Source organism: Asterias rubens, chromosome 20 (assembly GCF_902459465.1).
Source record: "Asterias rubens chromosome 20, eAstRub1.3, whole genome shotgun sequence".
Lineage (NCBI taxonomy): Eukaryota > Metazoa > Echinodermata > Asteroidea > Forcipulatida > Asteriidae > Asterias > Asterias rubens.
This window is the reverse complement of record NC_047081.1, coordinates 9394776-9412931: the sequence shown is the minus strand read 5'-3', so window position 1 is coordinate 9412931 and position 18156 is coordinate 9394776. Positions and strand designations below refer to the sequence as shown.

The following is an 18156-nucleotide window of genomic DNA, read 5'->3' as shown; positions in this document are numbered from 1 at the left end:
CCCGAAATTCTTGCTAAGCACAGGAAAATAGTGGTTAACAAAAACAGGTCACCAGACAACATTCCAGCCCCTCATTTTTTTGCCTAGCAATTAAATTTATTAAGCAGTATTTTCTGCTAAATGGCTTTATGAAATATGGCCCTGGTCATCATGCTAAGGGAAGGTCAAAAGTTGAGCACGTTCTAGGTGCCAGAAATATATAATCGTACAGATTTTGGAAATATTAAATAATTTCATTTGAATTAAGTTTTGTTTTGATAAGTAGAATTTGAAACTTTGCTTGGTGGAAATACAATATAGTAAGGTTTGCGGTAACACCATGTAATGATAATCTATACTTGTCACACGAAGTTACGTGCTTTCAGATGCTTGATTTCGAGACCTTTTCTGAGGTCTCAAAATCAAACTTGTGGAAAATTACTTCTTTCTTGAAAACTACGTTACTTCAGAGGGAGCGGTTTCCAACAATGTTTTTTTTATATCATCATCAACTCTCCATTACTCGTTACCAAGTAAGGTTGAATGTTAATAATTATTTTGAGTAATTACCAATAGTGGCCACTGCCTTTAATAAATGCATTGAGCGTCATTTTAGATGACTTCTGCTTTATAGAAGAACTGTTGCCGTTATTGTTTCTATTTTATGCAAAACCAACATTTACCTCCATTTCTGTTGCAGGCGAGTGAAAGCCTTTCAATGGAGAGCAATTTTTACGTCATCACGTCAGCTACCATCACCATCCAAGAGGTGAATGAACATCGCCCGGTCTTTACGCAAGACATCTACCAAGGCTTCGTCTATGAGAATGCGCAAATTGGTACACAAGTCAGTATGAATGAGTTCACCACGGAACCACTCAAACTCCATGCTTTGGATCTGGACGTGGAGCAAGTAAGAAATACCTTGGTCATCTGTTTTCTTTCTTCCGTTGCAAAGTGTAGTGGTAGTTTTAGGGGGTTACACTCTATGTCCAGACATCCTTATGTTCCGACAACTTAAGTTAATAACGATCCTCTATAAGCTATAGTAGTAGTCCCAGCCTATTTTCTCCCTTCCACCCAGGTAGTATTTAAAAAGCAGGACAGTTCTTTTAAAAACTGAGAAGTAAGTCTCAAAAAATCAGAAAATCTACTCTGCGGTAGTAGAATATATAGCAAGACAGTTCTCTTAAGAACAAAATCTACCTGGCAAGTAGACTCACACATAAGGTGTTACAGCAAACCGAATATATATCGGTACCTCACCATGCAATGCCTCACATCACCATTTAGAGCTCTGGTGTTTCTGATCTGCAGAATGTTGGTTTGAGTTCCGGTCGTGTCACTTGTGTCCTTAAATTAACCATTATTTCTTTGCCTTTCATATGGAAGGTAATTAAAGACACTGGACACTATTGGTAATTGTCAAAGACCAGTCTTCTCACTTGGTGTATCTCAACATAGGCATAAAATAACAAAACCTGTGAAAAAGTTGAACTCAATTGGTCGTCGAAGTTGCGAGATAATAATGAAGAGAAAAAAAAACTCCTTGTCACATAATGTTGTTTGTTTTCAGATGCTTGATTTCGAGACCTCAAATTCTAAATCTGAGGTCTTGAAATCAAATTCGTGGAAAATTACTTCTTTCTTGAAAACTACAGTACTTCAGAGGGAACCGTTTCTCACAATGTTTTATACTATCAACCTCTCCCCATTACTCATTTCCAAGTAAGGTTTTATGATAATTATTATTTTGAGTAATTACCAATAGTGTCCACTGCCTTTAAGACATAAGTGTAGTGCACTAAAAGGAACTTAAGGTTAAGACAAGGAGTGTGCCTGGTGTTTTTCTTAGATCCGCAGAGAACCTTGTAAAACTTTGCGGGGTGATACAAAATGGGTTTTATATTCATAACTTTTGATGTATCAAACCATTCATATGTTCGGTATTTGTTGTCTTTTTTTACTCTCTGTTTTGTTTGTTGTTGGGGTTTTTATTCGGAAAGGCTTCAAGGTCGCAAATCTGCAGCTCTTTGACGTATTTTTCCTAACCTCTTTTAAACCCACAGGGCCGTCCTCTCATGCTGAGCTATTTTCTCTCAGACGCCACAGCTCACTTTCTCCTGGAGGCGGGGCCAGATGGCTCATTTGCATACATCGTTATTAATAGCAACCAGTTAGACAGAGAAATGGTCAACAATTACACACTCAGGGTAAGTCAATGATAAGTAACATTTTCAAAATTCAGCAAACAAATATACGGCACACAGGCGCGGAGCCAGGAGGTCTGGGACCAGGGGGTAGGCCTACGGACCCCTCCCTGCTTTTGCAAAATTTGTATTAATTTTTTTGTTCCGTTTTGTAAACTTTAACTCACATAATATATTAATAATAGCTCTTATCTTGCTACAAGTCTCAATATTCCTTTTGCCAGACCCCCAATGTTAGTATGTCAAACAAGTTATTGGCTTTTGGGGGCTATCATTGGATAATTTTGTGAAATTTGTACGACTTGTTTCCTTTTTTTCCCCCATCCATTTATTTTCCTTGTTACCCTCCTGTTACTGTGATGTTTTTTTTTGGTGCTAGTCCTTGCTGTCTTCCTAACAAAGTCGAATCAAATTCAATTTTGCAAAGGGGGGGGGGGGACACACACCTCCCATGTTAATTGAGTGGAAATTGAATCTGTGACCTCCGGATGTATGTGCCACCGCTCTACCAGCTGAGGTTCCTATAGCCCTAATTTTGGACGTCTCCCCTTGTTGTCAACATCTTTGGTTCGGGAGTGCCAGCAGAAGTCATTCAACCTGTAAAGTTCCACATAGCCAGGGATCACACCCAAGTGTACAACACAACCTGGGAGGTGGCAGAAGAGGGATCACCCTAAATACTATCCATCTTGGAAAATAATCCTTGTGCACCATTTTCCTTTCTTGAAGGCTCTTGCGATAGAGAACAGCACGTTTGACATGTTAGAGAGTGAGAGCGCCACCATTAATATCAAAGTCTTGGACGTTAACGACAACCCTCCTCAATTTGTCATCAATGAGTACAGCCAAGGCTTCAACCACTTCCGGGGAACGGTGGAAGAGAATGCAGAAGTGGGCACTGTCATCATGAGTGTAAGAAACACTATTTGTCCGGCATGATATTCTTCCTACTTTAGTCTGTTTCCCAATTTTGTTGCCCTTGGACAAATCTTATTTTTTTTTTGAAAGGCAGTGGACACTATTGGTATTTACTCAAAATAATTATTAGCATATAACCTTACAGTGTATTTGGTAACAAGTAATGGGGAGAGAGGTTGATAGTATAAAACATTGTGAGAAACAGCTCCCTCTGAAGTGACGTAGTTTTCGAGGAAGAAGTAATTTTCCACAAATTTGATTTCAATACCTCAGATTTAGAATTTGAGGTCTCGAAATCAAGCATCTGACAATTACCAATAGTGTCCAGTGTCTTTAAGATAGCTTGAAATGTCTATAAGAGCCTGTCTATAAGAGCCCACACCATGTATACTCGTAGGTCAGTACTTGATAAAATTTCCTGCTTCTTCCAAGGACCAAATATCATGCCTGATTTGTGGGTTTATGTTTGGGTTTTTTATTAGATGATCTTCCTGTCAAGGGAACTGCACAAATTTGTTGACTGTGATGCAGTAACTTGACGACAGTACTACTTTCTACTCATTGTGAAATCGGTTAGCTTGGTTGGATTCAAAATCCTACATTCTCTTAGATTCCTCCCTGCTTTCAACAAATGTTTCCCCTTTTAATTTTTTTTTTTAAAATACTTTAAACTCGCATAATAACGGCCCTAATATCTCGCTACAGAGAGTTTTGCCTTTTCTACCAATAATCAAAAGACCCCAATTGAAATAAAGTCAAAGTTAAATCTTAGTTGGTTCACTATCCATTTAATGTACATAGTGCAGTGCACAATAATTCCTACTTCAGACCATTAAATCGTTAAAGACAAGCCTTCATACTAGATTCATCACCCCCCCCCCCCTTTAACTCTACGTTCTCTCATTTCAAGTTTTAACAGTCAACTTTCGGGAAAATTTCAATTTTTCTCTTTTCTCTCTTTTGTAGCTTTCAACGGAAGATGTTGATCTTCCACCTCGGGGCCCGGTCATCTTCGACTTGGAGTATTACAACCCTGGTAGCAATACTTTATTTGGACAGATTCGAGTCAACGATACTTCAGTCAACTTTGTTCTTCTACAGTCTGGAGGCATCGTAGAAGGACAGCAGTACAGCTTCTACATGAAAGCTACCGATGGAAACTTGGACACCTTAGTGTAAGATATTTTGTTAGTTTCTTAGTCTCCTGACGATGACTAGAGCAAGCTAGTCAAAACGTTGAGACCAATTCAAGAACTGACTACCCGGTAGTACAGTTAATATATATAATCCTATAAGCTAAAGTTGTAACCCCCAAAAAAACACAAAAACTTCACAAAAAACATCATCAATCTCGTTCAATCACCCTCTTTTAAAGAAGGACTGTCTTGCATGGTTAAGTATCAATGCATATTCAGTTTGCAGTAACACCATCTGTTTCTTCCCAATCACATCAGGGACACACCATCCTTCATCACATTCAAGGCACTTCTGAAAGCCCACTTGTTTCAGGAGGCCTACCCATCAATGACTTTTTATTTCTTCTGTGCCTCAGCTCGTTTTCAGCAAACTTTTGATTTAGGCGCTATACAAATAATTTATCTGCCTTACTGTGTACTTTTTTTGTCTATTAATTTATTCAAAATAGATTGGAGATTTGAAGGTTCATTAATAATAATATAAATAATATGAAAATAAATATTTCTATGGCGCTCTACAATTAACACAGCGCCTTACAGAAAAAAACAAAATAGCATAAGTAGAAAACAAAACAAATGAAAAAATACTAGAGGCTCTCAGTGGGGAAACAAAAAACGTTTTGAGAGACCATTTGAAGATTGAAGTAGACTCTGTTCATTCATGAATCCTTTCTGTTTTTTTGTCCATCAGGTCTGAGAGGATATACATAGAGGTTATTGTCCTGCCGGCTAACATTAGCCATCCACCAGTCTTCATAAATAGTATCTATTCTGCATCAGCCAGTGAGAATCTACCATCAGGGGCCTCGGTTATCACAGTCACTGTAAGTCATCTCCAGGCAAATTATAGACCAATCCGACGAAACTAAATTGGTAGCGCCCTCTATTGCAAAAAGTTAACAACTGCGGTGTCTTTGTGCATAATCTAGGCAAATGGCGAGCTGTGCTCAATACTTGAGCACCTTGGTGTACACCTTTGGTTTTTGGAACCGTTCAATTGCTTTTATCATCCTGTCGGTTTTTAGGCCATTGTCCAGTCTGTTCTGCGGGTTGGCCTGCTTTCTCCCTATGGCTCTCCTCCACTTGTCCCTGTCAGTTGCGTCCCTTGTATTGAGGCCATGCAGCTCTAAGAACGTCTTGATGAGCAGTCGGCCAACAGGTAGTATAAAACATTGTGAGAAACGGCTCCCTCTGAAGTGATACAGTTTTCGAGAAAGAGGTAATTGTCCAGGAATCTGATTTTGAGACCTCAGGTTTAGAATTTGAGGTCTCGAAATCAAGCATCTGAAAGCACACAACTTCGTATGACAAGGGTGTTTTTTCTTTCATTATTATCTCGCAACCCCCAATTACGATGGCACACCTCTTGACCCAGTTGGCATCCTCCTTTCTCTCCACATGACCAAGCCACCTCAGCCTGTGCCTCCTCAATACGGTGCTGATCCCCTCCACTCCGACTCGCTTCCTCAGCCCCTCACTTGACACCCCGTCAGACAGAGACACCCCACACATCCACCTGATCATTCTCATCTCTGCTCGCTCCATCTGCTGGATGTGCCCCACCTTTGTGAGCCATGTCTCGTAGCCCTACACCATGCAGCTGCGGACACAGGCGGTGTATGATACCTGGCCCTTAGAATTATCAGAGGATGGGTTTGCCCTGTTGCTTCTGGCAGTGGCTGCTTGATGCTATAGTCAAAAAGAAATAATACATTCATCTTTTCAAATCCTACCCAAGTAATATGGAAAGTACAGAATACCAGCCAAACAGTGCTAACACACATCAGTGTATAAAGTTAAAGGTAGTGGACACTATTGGTAATTGTCAAAGACTAGCCTTCACAGTTGATGTATCTCAACATATGCATAAAATAACAAACCTGTGAAAATTTGAGCTCAGTCGGTCGTCGAACTTGCGAGATAATAATGAAAGGAAAAAACACCCTTGTCACACGAAGTTGTGTGCGTTTAGATGGTTGATTTCGAGACCTCAAGTTCTGAATCTGAGGTCTCGAAAATCAAATTCGTGGAAAATTACTTCTTTCTCGCAAACTATGGCACTTCAGGAGGGAGCCGTTTTTCAGAATGTTTTATACCATCAACCACTCCCCATTACTCGTCACCAAGAAAGGTTTTATGCTAATAATTATTTTGAGTACTTACCAATAGTGTCCACTGTCTTTAAAACCAAAATTAATACTCTTTATCCCTGATGCAAATAACATCTATCATGTTTATCTTGATTAATATAATTTTTATTTATTTAACGTGAGTCAAATTCTTGTGTGAAATTTTTCAGGCTCTGGATGAGGATGGGGATACATTGATTTACAGAATCACTGGAGGAAATGTTAATGGTGCCTTCACTGTGGATCCACTTAGGTAAGGACATTTATTTCCAAAGTATTGATAATAGTTTAAAGCTGTGTTCCTATTGGACTCTTCTTCCGTCGCAATGCAGAAAGTTACCGTGATTGACTTTGTTGTAATTCTATCGTGCGTTCCGACCTGGACTTAAATTCCGCGATGCTTTACAGCTAGGTTTAAATCACAGAGCTGTTCCTGTTTGACTTTTTTTTAAGTTACTGTGGCTGCGCTGAAGCCCAACTACCAGTTATCCCTTACAAGAAAGTCAGGAAGTAGCATTCTCCTGAAGACGAGCAGAGCTTACTGATCAAAACGCTGACGGTCGTTAACCACCGGTTCTTTTCAAAACCAACGTTTCTCAAAGGAGATTTTCAAATGGACCCGTTTTTGTAATTGTCAAAGACCCTAAGCAACTCTTAGTTACACTTCAACCATGCAAAGTTTCAAATCTTACTCGCCATATTGTGTTAAAATCAATATTTTAGAGGCTTCAATAGTTTTTCCTCTTATTTTGCAGCGGTAATGTGATGGTTAACTTCTCTTAGTTATACTCCAACCATGCAAAGTTTCAAATCCTACTCGTCATATTGTGTTAAAGTTAGAGGCTTCATTAGTTTTTCCTCTTATTTTGCAGCGGTAATGTTATGGTTATTGGCATACTTGACAGAGAAGTTCTGGCCAGGTATGAGCTGACGATAGAAGCCACTGATGGCCTCATGGTGAGTAACCTAATTGATTCTGGAGACTTTTTCTTCACACAGGCTTGTTTAGGGTTATATCTAGTTTAAAGGCACTGGACCCGTTTTTGTAATTGTCAAAGACCAGTGTTCTCACTTGCCCACAAAATAACAAATCTGTGAAAATTTAGACTTAATTGGTCATCAAAGTTTTAAGAAAACACTCTTGTTGCACAATTGTGTGTGCTTTCAGATGCTTGAATAAAAGGCTTCAGGCCTGAAGTCTTTTTCAGATTCAAATATTTTAGTAAGAAATTACCTAAGAAATTAAACTATGTACATGTAACTTCCTCAAACCTCACCTGATTATTATACTCTCACTTTGCAAAGTTTCAAATCCAACTTGTAATGCAAAATACTCTTGAATGATTCTTTTTAATTTCAGGTTGGCAACTGCATCCTAATGATCAATATATTGGATGTGAACGATAATAATCCTGTATTCATCAATCAGCAGACTGAGTTTCTGGTTGTAGAGGGGGTAGCCGGCAAGATGGTTGGCAAAGTTGAGGTTTGTTAGTTCGACTTTTATAATAGTTATAATAAGTGAAAAACTCTTTTAAAAATATATTGCTAAAAGATAAATTTTGTCTTGTTTTTGTGAGTGATTCAAAGTATATTCACAACGCCAAATTGGGATGTCCTGGTCGAGCGATCAACGACGTTGGACTCTGAAATTTACAGAATGTGTGATTGAATCTGCTGTTAACTTCTAATCAAAAGTTTTTATTGCCATTAGTTTTAAGAGGGAATACTAAACGATACCTTCTCTTAAAATCAGTCGCCGGATATAATGAGCTTTAGGTCTACTCTGAATTTTGAGAAGTGAAACTTTGCAGATGTTTGCAGCCTGTTCGTGATTTAATAACAAGTTCAGTTTATTTTTGTTCTCAAATACAGGCAACAGACATGGATGAGCCCAACACACCCAACTCAAGAGTCCGTTACAGTTTGGTATCAGACGCTTTCAGTATCGACTCCTTTAATGGCGGCATCATTACGGTCGTCGCTCTGGACAGAGAAACCCAAGACCGGTACGAGTTGGATATCGTGGCTAGTGACGAGGCGGCTTCACCACGTACAACCACGCTGAGGATCACCGTTATCGTTCAAGATGTGAACGATAACGGGCCCATGTTTGTCCCAGTGGAGTACACGGTCGATGTTATTGAGAACGACATCGTAAAAGGGTTCTTAGTTTTACGGGTGAGTATTAATGCAAACCTTCAGACTTTTCAGACTTTCAAACAGTTTTTATATCTGCTCGAGTGAAACTTCTGCTCAGTGATGTAGTTTTAGCGCTGGGGATACTGTTCCCAGAACCTCTCTAAAATCTGTAACTCCAGGGGATGCCAAAAGAAGAAAATGTCATAGTACCTCATAAAATTTTGATCCTACAAAACATTTCTCCTGAATCTAATAGGCACCTGATACCAAAAACAAAATTCTGAAGAAAAAAAAAGATGAACGTTGAAATTGCAATGAATTGAAAAACAAAAACAAAGTTCAATTTTTTTGTAAATGATTGGCCCCTAACCAAATGAATTTTTTCCACCAGGCATTGGATATTGACGAGACAGCCGTCCTGGAATACACCATTATTTCAGGGGATGTACAGACCTTCTCCATCGACCCAAACAACGGTAGTCTCTCTCTACTCAAAGTACTCGATTTTGAAACAATACAGACCCACATGCTACAGGTGACGGTACATGACACTGGCAGCATTGAATTGCTCAATGCAACAGCTACAGTGACTGTCAATGTCTTGGTGAGTTTTGTCAAAGATATGTTTTTGTCATTTTATTTTATTAAAAAAAAAAGAAAAAAAAAAATTATATATATATATTTATATTTAATGGTTTATTTTACTTGAATAAAAAAACACCCAAAAGATTGACAATATTAAAATTTACAATGTTTTTACAAAGTTAAGAAAGTTAAAAGTAACATTAAACAGGTTAAATCTATACAAACACACAAAAGTGCTTTTAGAAAATATAAATGAATGAGATATCGCCAACTTCACAAGGTGAGGGCTACTTTTAACTGATATGGACTATTGAGCCAAATCCACTGTCTCTAGGGGCACGTTGCCACCTACTCCTGGGGCTGAAACAGGGTTACCCCTTTACAGTCCATAAGGATGTAGGCATGGGTATCATCCACTAGGAGCCACCTACTCCTGGGACTGAAACAGGTTTACCCCCTTCACAGTCCATAAGGGTGTAGGCATGGATATCATCCACTAGGAGCCACCTACTCCTGGGACTGAAACAGGGTTACCCCTTTACAGTCCATAAGGATGTAGGCATGGGTATCATCCACTAGGAGCCACCTACTCCTGGGACTGAAACAGGTTTACCCCCTTCACAGTCCATAAGGGTGTAGGCATGGATATCATCCACTAGGAGCCACCTACTCCTGGGGCTGAAACAGGGTTACCCCCTTCACAGTCCATAAGGATGTAGGCTTGGGTATCATCCACTAGGAGCCACCTACTCCTAGGGCTGAAACCGGGTTACCCCCTTTACAGTCCATAAGGATGTAGGCATGGGTATCATCCACTAGGAGCCACCTACTCCTGGGGCTGAAACAGGGTTACCCCTTTACATACCATATGGATGTAGGCTTGGGTATCATCCACTAGGAGCCACCTACTCCTAGGGCTGAAACAGGGTTACCCCTTTACATACCATAAGGATGTAGGCTTGGGTATCATCCACTAGGAGCCACCTACTCCTGGGGCTGAAACAGGGTTACCCCTTCACAGTCCATAAGGATGTAGGCATGGGTACCATTCACTATAATATGAGCTTGGTTGGTAGAGCAGAATGCACTACCTTCCCAACTTTCTGGAGTGCCGGCACATTAATCTGGACATCAAAGATTCAAGTTCCTTCAGTAATTTGTTCTTCAGTTCAACCCAAAAATTGTTCAAAATTTACCCTCATAGTTTCCTTATTGGTTTATTACTTGATCAAAAAAAAAATATAAAAAAAATATATAAAAATTGGCTGTTGCAAACTGCTTACCAAAAATGCCATTAACTAGTTTTAGGCCATTAACTATTTTGTTTTGCAAAAAGTAAATACCCCAAAACTTTGTCTTGTTTTGTTCACTTTTGCAAGGAGCGCATTTCTCTTTTTTTCCCTGACTGTAAATATTGATTTGGATTTTGTTTTTCTCACAGGATGTGAATGACCACGCCCCAGTCTTCACCATGAATAGCTACCAGGGAGCTGTGTTGAGATCAGCGGACTTGGAAACGGTGGCTGCAAGCGGGATCAGAGCAACTGATGGAGATTTATCGGTAAGTATCCCACGTCTCATTTGCCTTAAATTGCTGAAGATACAGAAATAAATTTAAAACACCCAGAATTGTTGTCTTCTTTTTCACATTTAAAGGCATAGAAACAATGGGTAATTACTCAAAATAATTGTTAGCATAAAAATTTACTTGGTAGTGAGCAATGGAGAGCTGTTGATAGTATAAAACATTGTGAGAAACTATTATTTTACACTTGCAAACATAATTAAATTGATTGATTTCTTTGTCATGTTATTAAGAGCACGCCAAATGGACAAGTTCACTATGCTTTCAGCCCAGCCAGTGTCTACTTCTACATACCTGACAAAACAGAGGGTGTGTTTGTCACCAAGACCAGCTTGCAGAATGCTCCGGAAATACATAATGTAAGCCATCGCCAAACTTTCCTCAAATCAAAAATTGTTATATCTGACATTTAAGAGTAGGCTGTTAAACTTTATCTTAATTGGGGACTGAAGAAAGAAATTTACCTGTGGTTTATGACATGATAAACTTTCTCTTGGTTGAAGTTGCTACTGATTAAATACACGTGTGTGTTTTTTTGGCCAAACAAATTACTTGGAAGACCAAATTACTTGGAAGACCACTCTTGTTCAAGCCCCATTTACCAATAGCCCCAAAATATGCAAAAAGAAATTTCACGAAATCCATAACAATTGCACTAATGACTTCATACTCTCCTATGCGGACAAAATGCACTTTTTATGCAGAAGGTACTTCTCTTGACAAACTGTTGTCTGTTTTTTTATTTCCAGTTGACTGTGATTGCCTACGATGACGGAAACCCATCCAGTAGCGCGATGGCGTCTCTGATTATTCTGGTCAGAATGGAAAAACCTGTCTTCCCTCAATCAGTTTACACGTGAGAGACCTCATTTTTACAAAAACTACCTGGGTCATATTGAATTAAACAAATTTAGACCCAGGGCTCAATTGCGCAGAGCTGCTTAAGCAGAACATATTACTTAAAAAGTTTCTGCTTAGCAAAACAATTACAGGATGCCAGATAGATTTTAAACGAGAAATGGCATTTTAGCTGGTAACCATATTTTTGGTAAGCTTAATATTGTTGTGCTTAGCTACTTGTTTGTGCTTATACAAGCAGCTCTATAAAGTTGGGCCCTGGGACAAATTTCATTAAGCCCGTAAGCTTAAAAACTTGCTAAGCACAGACAAATCTTGCTTAACAGAAACTTGTTATTACCAGCCCAAATTTCATAAAGTTTATGTTATTGCAACTGGTGACTGACTCATTTTTTGCTGACACAGAAATTTGCTAAGCAATTTGCTAAGCTAAGCAATATTTTCTGCTTAACAGCTTTATGAAATCGGGGTGTAATAATCTCACTTCTCACTAACTAACTGAACCTACATGTATATGTTCTCTGGAAGTTTCATTAATCTTAGTACTTTGGTTTATATTCAGAACTTAAAGGCAGTGGACACTATTGGTAAATACTCAAAATAATTATTCGCATAAAACCTTTCTTGGTGACGAGTAATGGGGAAAGGTTGACAGTATAAAACATTGTGAGAAACGGCTCCCTCTGAAGTGCCATAGTTTTCAAGAAAGAAGTAATTTTCCACGAGTTTGATTTCGAGACCTCAGATTTAGAACTTGAGGTCTCGAAATCAAGCATCTAAACGCACACAACTTCGTGTGACAGGTGTTTTTTTCTTTCATTATTATCTCGCAACTTCGATGACCGATTGAGTTCAAATTTTCATAGGTTAGTTATTTTATGCTTATGTTGAGATACACTAACAATGAAGGCTAGTCTTTGACAATTACCAATAGTGTCCACTGCCTTTAATATTTATTGTTCATAGGTCAAGTTAAATTAGTAAAGATGTAACATTTCCGATTTCAACAAGATTTATTACAATAATTTGCTACTTCTTTCAGGGTGAACGACCTGAAGGAGGAGGAGCCAGTAGGGACCAAGGTCATTGAACTTCAAGCTTCGGCCAATCAGGGTGATGAGATTGAGTACCAGATCATAGCTGGGGATGAGGATGGTAAGTCTGCACTCTATGTTAATAAGGATTATGTAAATGAGGATTATGTAAATGAGGAATTATGTAAATGAGGATTATGTAAATGAAGATTAATAGTATTCAGGATTCTTAGGTTGTTTTTGACCCATCCAGCATCACAGGGCCATACAGGTCCCTCCTTTTTCCTGAGATAATTTTTCCTACAGACTATCCTTTCAAACCAGCAAGGGTAAGACCCTTTTCATTATTTTTTGGGGGGTTGATATTGATGATGTAAACATGCAGTATGATTGTACCTTTGGGCTGTCATTTATTTCAGACATTCAGGCGGGATTAATTAGTTTTTCTTCCCTCTACCTTTTACCTTTTTGTGGACCCGGGTTCAAATCCCTTGTGTGACACACAAAGTGCTTTACTTTTCCTCATTCCACTCGCTCTTGTGTGATAAACTAACAATGTCAAATCTGAAGCATCAATTTGTGAATGAATTTTTACCAATTTTGTTGACAGATAAATTTGAGCTTGTGTCACTAAACAACATGGGCACAGTGACCACCAAGGCGGTTCTTGACCGAGAGAACGTGAGCACCTACTCCTTGATGGTGCAGGCCAGTGTGATCGAAGCAACTACAGGAGGAGGGAACGGCAGGAGGAGGAGGCAAGCAACAGGTGAGGAGACTTAAGCACAGTTAAGCCCGGTTAATACTTCCTGCGAATGCGATTACAAAAATTACGTCACAAATTCTCCACTAACAATAATTCGCAACAGTTGCCCTACAGGTGCTCAGCTCCTGCGAAAAAATTCGCTGTGACACCAGGACTGTGACGTCAAAGTTCGCTTTGCATTTGCATTCGCAGGAAGTATAAACCAGGCTTACCAAGATCTAAATCTAATCGGAGGCAGACAGAGAGGGATTTTCAAGGATGTGAATAAAATATGAATCTTAATTATATATAGTCGGCAAAAATCCTAATGGAAACAACACACCAACGTTTAAAGCTACTCGACAAGCCCTGCTTTTTGGAAACCCGCATCACTTAATAATCACCTTCTGTTCTGTATATCCCTGTATGTAATTATTGATTGATTGGGTGAAAATAATGTACTGAATTGAATTGAGTAATGGAAGATGACACAGTCAACACTATGCTACAAGAAGTTAAAGAACAGGTTTTGTTGCATCTAACCACTGCATTCTCTTATTTCCTTTTCAGATCCCAGTGTGGTGGAGATCTATATTGAGCTAGTTGACATCAATGACAATCAACCAACCTTCCCTGAAAGTGCTTATTTTACTGGTGTGTCTGAATCGGCAAGTGTTGGTACTGCAGTAATCACAATGACTGTAAGTAACTGACCCAATTCATCACCAGGGTGCAACTTCATGGAGCTGCTTAAAGGAACACGTTGCCTTGGATCGGTCGAGTTGGTCTTTGAAAAGCGTTTGAAAGCGTTTGTTATAAAATGCATATGGGTAGAAAGATATTGTAAAAGTAGAATACAATGATCCACACAAACATGCCTCAAAATTGCACGGTTTTCCTTTTACCTCGTCGACTAACACGGTCGGCCATTTATGGGAGTCAAATTTTTGACTCCCATAAATGGCCGATCGTGTTAGTTCGAGAGTTAAAGGAAAACCAAGCAATTTCGAGGCAAATTGGTGTAGATCACTGTATTCTACTTTTAAAAGATCTTTCTATCCATATGCATTTTATAACAAACGGTTACAAACGCTTTTTATAGACCAACTCGTCCAACCTAAGGGAACGTGTTCCTTTAAGCAAAACAAACAGCTAAAAGCACGACAAAATTAGGCATAGCAGAATAAAGTTCCTAGCCAAACTACCATGTCACATGTGTAATATGTGACTTATATCCTAGTCATTGCCTGGCAGAAAACTGTTAAGCAATTTTTTTCTGAATTAAGCAGCTCAAAGATGGCCTCCCATCAAAAAAAGGATAACTTTCTGAATCAGACCTACTGGTGGGCTCATGTTCAGGTCGATGCTTACCATGGAATTTTGCGCTGACAGCGCCCTGTGATTCTATACACTGTAAGCGCAGAGTTCCACGGTAAGCAGAGCCATGAAATTGGGTCCAGGGCACGATTTCACAATGCATGAGGCTCATCTTAAGATGAGTTGTCAGAATTACCATAGCTCTTTGTGAAATCGGCCCAAGATTCAAATTACTGAACAGAATCAGATTAATTTCCTGTTCTTTTAATATCAGGCGATAGATTTAGACAGCAACAACAACAGCCTGATATCCTACTCCATGTCTATGATGGAAACATCAGCAGCAGCGGCCAACGACGCCAGCAAGCCAACCCCAGACAGCTTCTCCATGGGGGAGTCTACAGGTATCATCAGGACACTGGCTGAGTTTGCCGCCGAGCCTCGGATCTTCAAATATACTGTGACTGGACGGGAACGATTCGGACCTCCTGATAAGAATGCTAATACCACCATCACTGTAAGTCAATAGTCCATCAAGCAATGCATAAGAAAAAATGTTTATCATTGACAATTTTGTTTTGGTTGAAACATGAAATATGAAATATAATGTACAATCAATGAGTCGCGATCAAATTGAACACATTTCTTCCCATTGCAAGTGAAGAAAATACTTTTTTTTTTATTTAAGTTATAAAATCCATGAAGATATTTATCGTTTGATTTGAGAATAAAACTATACGATTAAATAAACTGTACAAGATTGTCTTCTGGCATACACTACAAGGTCCTTTTGTACTGCTTTTTATAATACATGGTGTGGTCTAGCATGCGATACGAATGAGATGGAAAAAGCGAAAGGAGCTTGAAGGCAATGTCAAGATAATTCAGAAACTTTTGAAGAAAAAGAATAAAACCCCACTAATCTAAATATTTTACATCTACTTGTATCAGATTTCCCTAATCAATGAAGACAACCGAGCCATCATCGCTGGCAACGTTCCTCCGACTCTCCTCCGTAATGATCAAGACCTTGTCGAGGCAGCTCTTGAAGACATCTTAGATGCGGAGGTTGTTATAGAAGACGTTGGAGTTCGTAACTACGGCACCAGCTTGGAGAAGAGTGATCCCTCGGGCTCGGACGCCCAGTTCTATGTCATCGATAGGAGCACTGGGGAGCCGTTGACCAATGACAGGATAATTGAGTAAGTAATACCAATTACTTTTGTTCTTAACTGTTTAAATAGCGCTATTCCAAAGAATGTTCAATGCACTTTAAATATTATTACCCCTGGTGTTACTGGGCCATTCATATCACTTTTTAAACCATCTTACTTCGTTTGGAATGATCAGCCTGTGCTGCCAAGTATGTAGCGCACTAAGCTAAATCAATCTCACAAGAACCATCTCTGCCCCCACAGGTACCCATTTTGCCCTGGGTGAAGAGAAGCAATTATTTTGGAGGTTGTTGGTTCAAATCCCACTCGAGTCAGTTTTCTTTGTACAACTCCAAATAATTGAAAACTTATTAAGTTTCCTTTATTTGTGGTTCATTACTTGTTAATTTTATTTTTATTAGTTTGTTTTGCCAAAGAGGGGCTTTTTATTACCTAGATGTCTGTTTTTTTTTTAGTATTTATTATTGTTATTATTTTTATTACCATCAGTTTTAAATTACAATCTTCTCAAATTATCAAACAGGCTTTTGAAAGACCTCACCAAACTCGATGAAGTCTACAAGGACATCTCAACGGACGGCAACGGGCGAGTCATAGAGGTGCGGAAACCCACGACTGGCAGACAAGCCATCAACACAGACGCTGAGCCAGCCGTAGAAGCTGTAGCCTTACTCTGTCTGGCTGTGGCTCTCTTTATATGCTGCATACTGGCTATCGCAGTCGTCATTGTCTCATGGAAAAAGTGAGTAATATTCTTTGATCTTTCAATATTTTCAGCATCACTGTCAGTTTCCACACTGAGTTTTCAAAGTATAAGCTTTCCTACGAAGACAAATTTATAATTTTTTTATTTTGTTTTAACTATGCACTATCTTTAATATCAAACTCTTCTCAATTCAAATCTGCAAGCAAGATGAGGAAAATTTTGAACAAAACAAAACAACATTTTCTTCAAAGACTCATTTTAAAGATTCTTTCCAGCCCGTCAAGCTCAAATCGTAAAAGCTGTACCAACATATAAAGTTGATAAAATAATATGAAATTACAATTACACAAACCACAATACAGCACATGTTCTTATGGTCCTCTAACCACATTAATAAATCCAAAGTAAAACATTTTCATCCTGCAGAAATTGTTTTCAATATTGTATTTAAACGTTGGAGACATTTGTTGTATTAGCTCAAGACAATTAAACCTTAAGAATGGAAATAACCCGACTGTTTTTACCAAACCAATAACATCTTAGAACCAATAATTTCGAAGGAGGTTTAAGACCACCAACAACTTACCACAACTTTACATTCAGGTAAACTGAGACTATTTTCATCTATCTCTTTTTTTTATTGAAAGAAAGTTATTAAGGGCTTTATTTTGTGCTGCTGTCTTCTCTCTATTGTAGAAAACATCAAATGTTATCGCACTCTCAGTCAAATTTATATTACTTGTGCACTGTTTCTGAGGATCCATGTCATGTTGCATAGATGTGGACTATTTTTTTCTCTCAGACATTCTTCTTAACCATTTTGATTGAATGTGTCCCTCAGGGTTTTGTACTTGGGATGGTTTATAAAGTAGCACCATTTTATACCCAGAAAAACCCAACTCCATTGTCGCCCCCCCCCCCCCCCCCCCCCAACCAACTCAAATCGTTCCAGTTCTCCAAAACATCCACTCGATGTTGTCATCTATTTTTGTTGTTTATCTCTATTGCTGATGTGTTAAGTGAATGATATTTAAATGTTTAAAGATATGTTACAGCACTGGTTATAAAGGGGGGGGGGGGAAACCTATACTTTGATTGTGAAACTTTTTTAGTTTAAATAATCACAATTAGAGATCAATTTTAAGGTGTATTTTCAGAACCTTTTTAAAATTGTTGACTTGTCCAAATAAATAAATATTATTTGCAATGCTTCTGGAAAATCAACATAATTTCCAATACTTGGAATTGGTGGAAGTTTTTCAGAAGTCAGTGGTGGTCCTAGCAACTTCAGGGAGATTTCTTTGACCTACATTACCAGTGCTGTATCATTTATCTTTATGGAGTTCCTCAGGGCCCTACTTTTGGACCCCTCTACAACTAACTTTAAGCTAAACCCACCCATAATGTAGTCCCCTTGTTCACACCTCTTTCAAATCCAACACCTAATATTATTAACTGTGGCACTTTTAACAAAACACTCAATGGTGTTTGCAAGAGTATCAACTTTAACCTTACTAAAATATACCTAACTTTAAAAAGTGCTCACTTCAAAGTGCCAAAATGACTAAACCTTCAAT

At 38.7% G+C, this 18156-nt stretch overlaps 1 protein-coding gene across 10 annotated transcripts in view; it reads left to right on the top strand.

Annotated features, from left to right (window-relative positions):
* LOC117303736 (protocadherin-15-like) overlaps nucleotides 1-18156 on the top strand; it is a 73280-nt gene that overhangs the window by 38862 nt on the left and 16262 nt on the right. For 8 of the 10 annotated variants that reach the window (XM_033788045.1, XM_033788040.1, XM_033788044.1 and 5 more), the window contains exons 14-33: nucleotides 680-892; nucleotides 2049-2192; nucleotides 2919-3101; nucleotides 4074-4282; nucleotides 4995-5127; nucleotides 6603-6685; nucleotides 7305-7389; nucleotides 7793-7918; nucleotides 8308-8613; nucleotides 8966-9178; nucleotides 10601-10720; nucleotides 10978-11103; nucleotides 11494-11600; nucleotides 12645-12757; nucleotides 13247-13405; nucleotides 13952-14082; nucleotides 14973-15215; nucleotides 15650-15900; nucleotides 16397-16615; nucleotides 17123-17182. In XM_033788045.1, coding sequence (XP_033643936.1) covers nucleotides 680-892; nucleotides 2049-2192; nucleotides 2919-3101; nucleotides 4074-4282; nucleotides 4995-5127; nucleotides 6603-6685; nucleotides 7305-7389; nucleotides 7793-7918; nucleotides 8308-8613; nucleotides 8966-9178; nucleotides 10601-10720; nucleotides 10978-11103; nucleotides 11494-11600; nucleotides 12645-12757; nucleotides 13247-13405; nucleotides 13952-14082; nucleotides 14973-15215; nucleotides 15650-15900; nucleotides 16397-16615; nucleotides 17123-17182 — 3224 coding nt within the window. The remainder of the gene's footprint in view (nucleotides 1-679; nucleotides 893-2048; nucleotides 2193-2918; nucleotides 3102-4073; nucleotides 4283-4994; nucleotides 5128-6602; nucleotides 6686-7304; nucleotides 7390-7792; nucleotides 7919-8307; nucleotides 8614-8965; nucleotides 9179-10600; nucleotides 10721-10977; nucleotides 11104-11493; nucleotides 11601-12644; nucleotides 12758-13246; nucleotides 13406-13951; nucleotides 14083-14972; nucleotides 15216-15649; nucleotides 15901-16396; nucleotides 16616-17122; nucleotides 17183-18156) is intronic. The other 2 variants (XM_033788042.1, XM_033788039.1) reach the window with 1 other exon arrangement.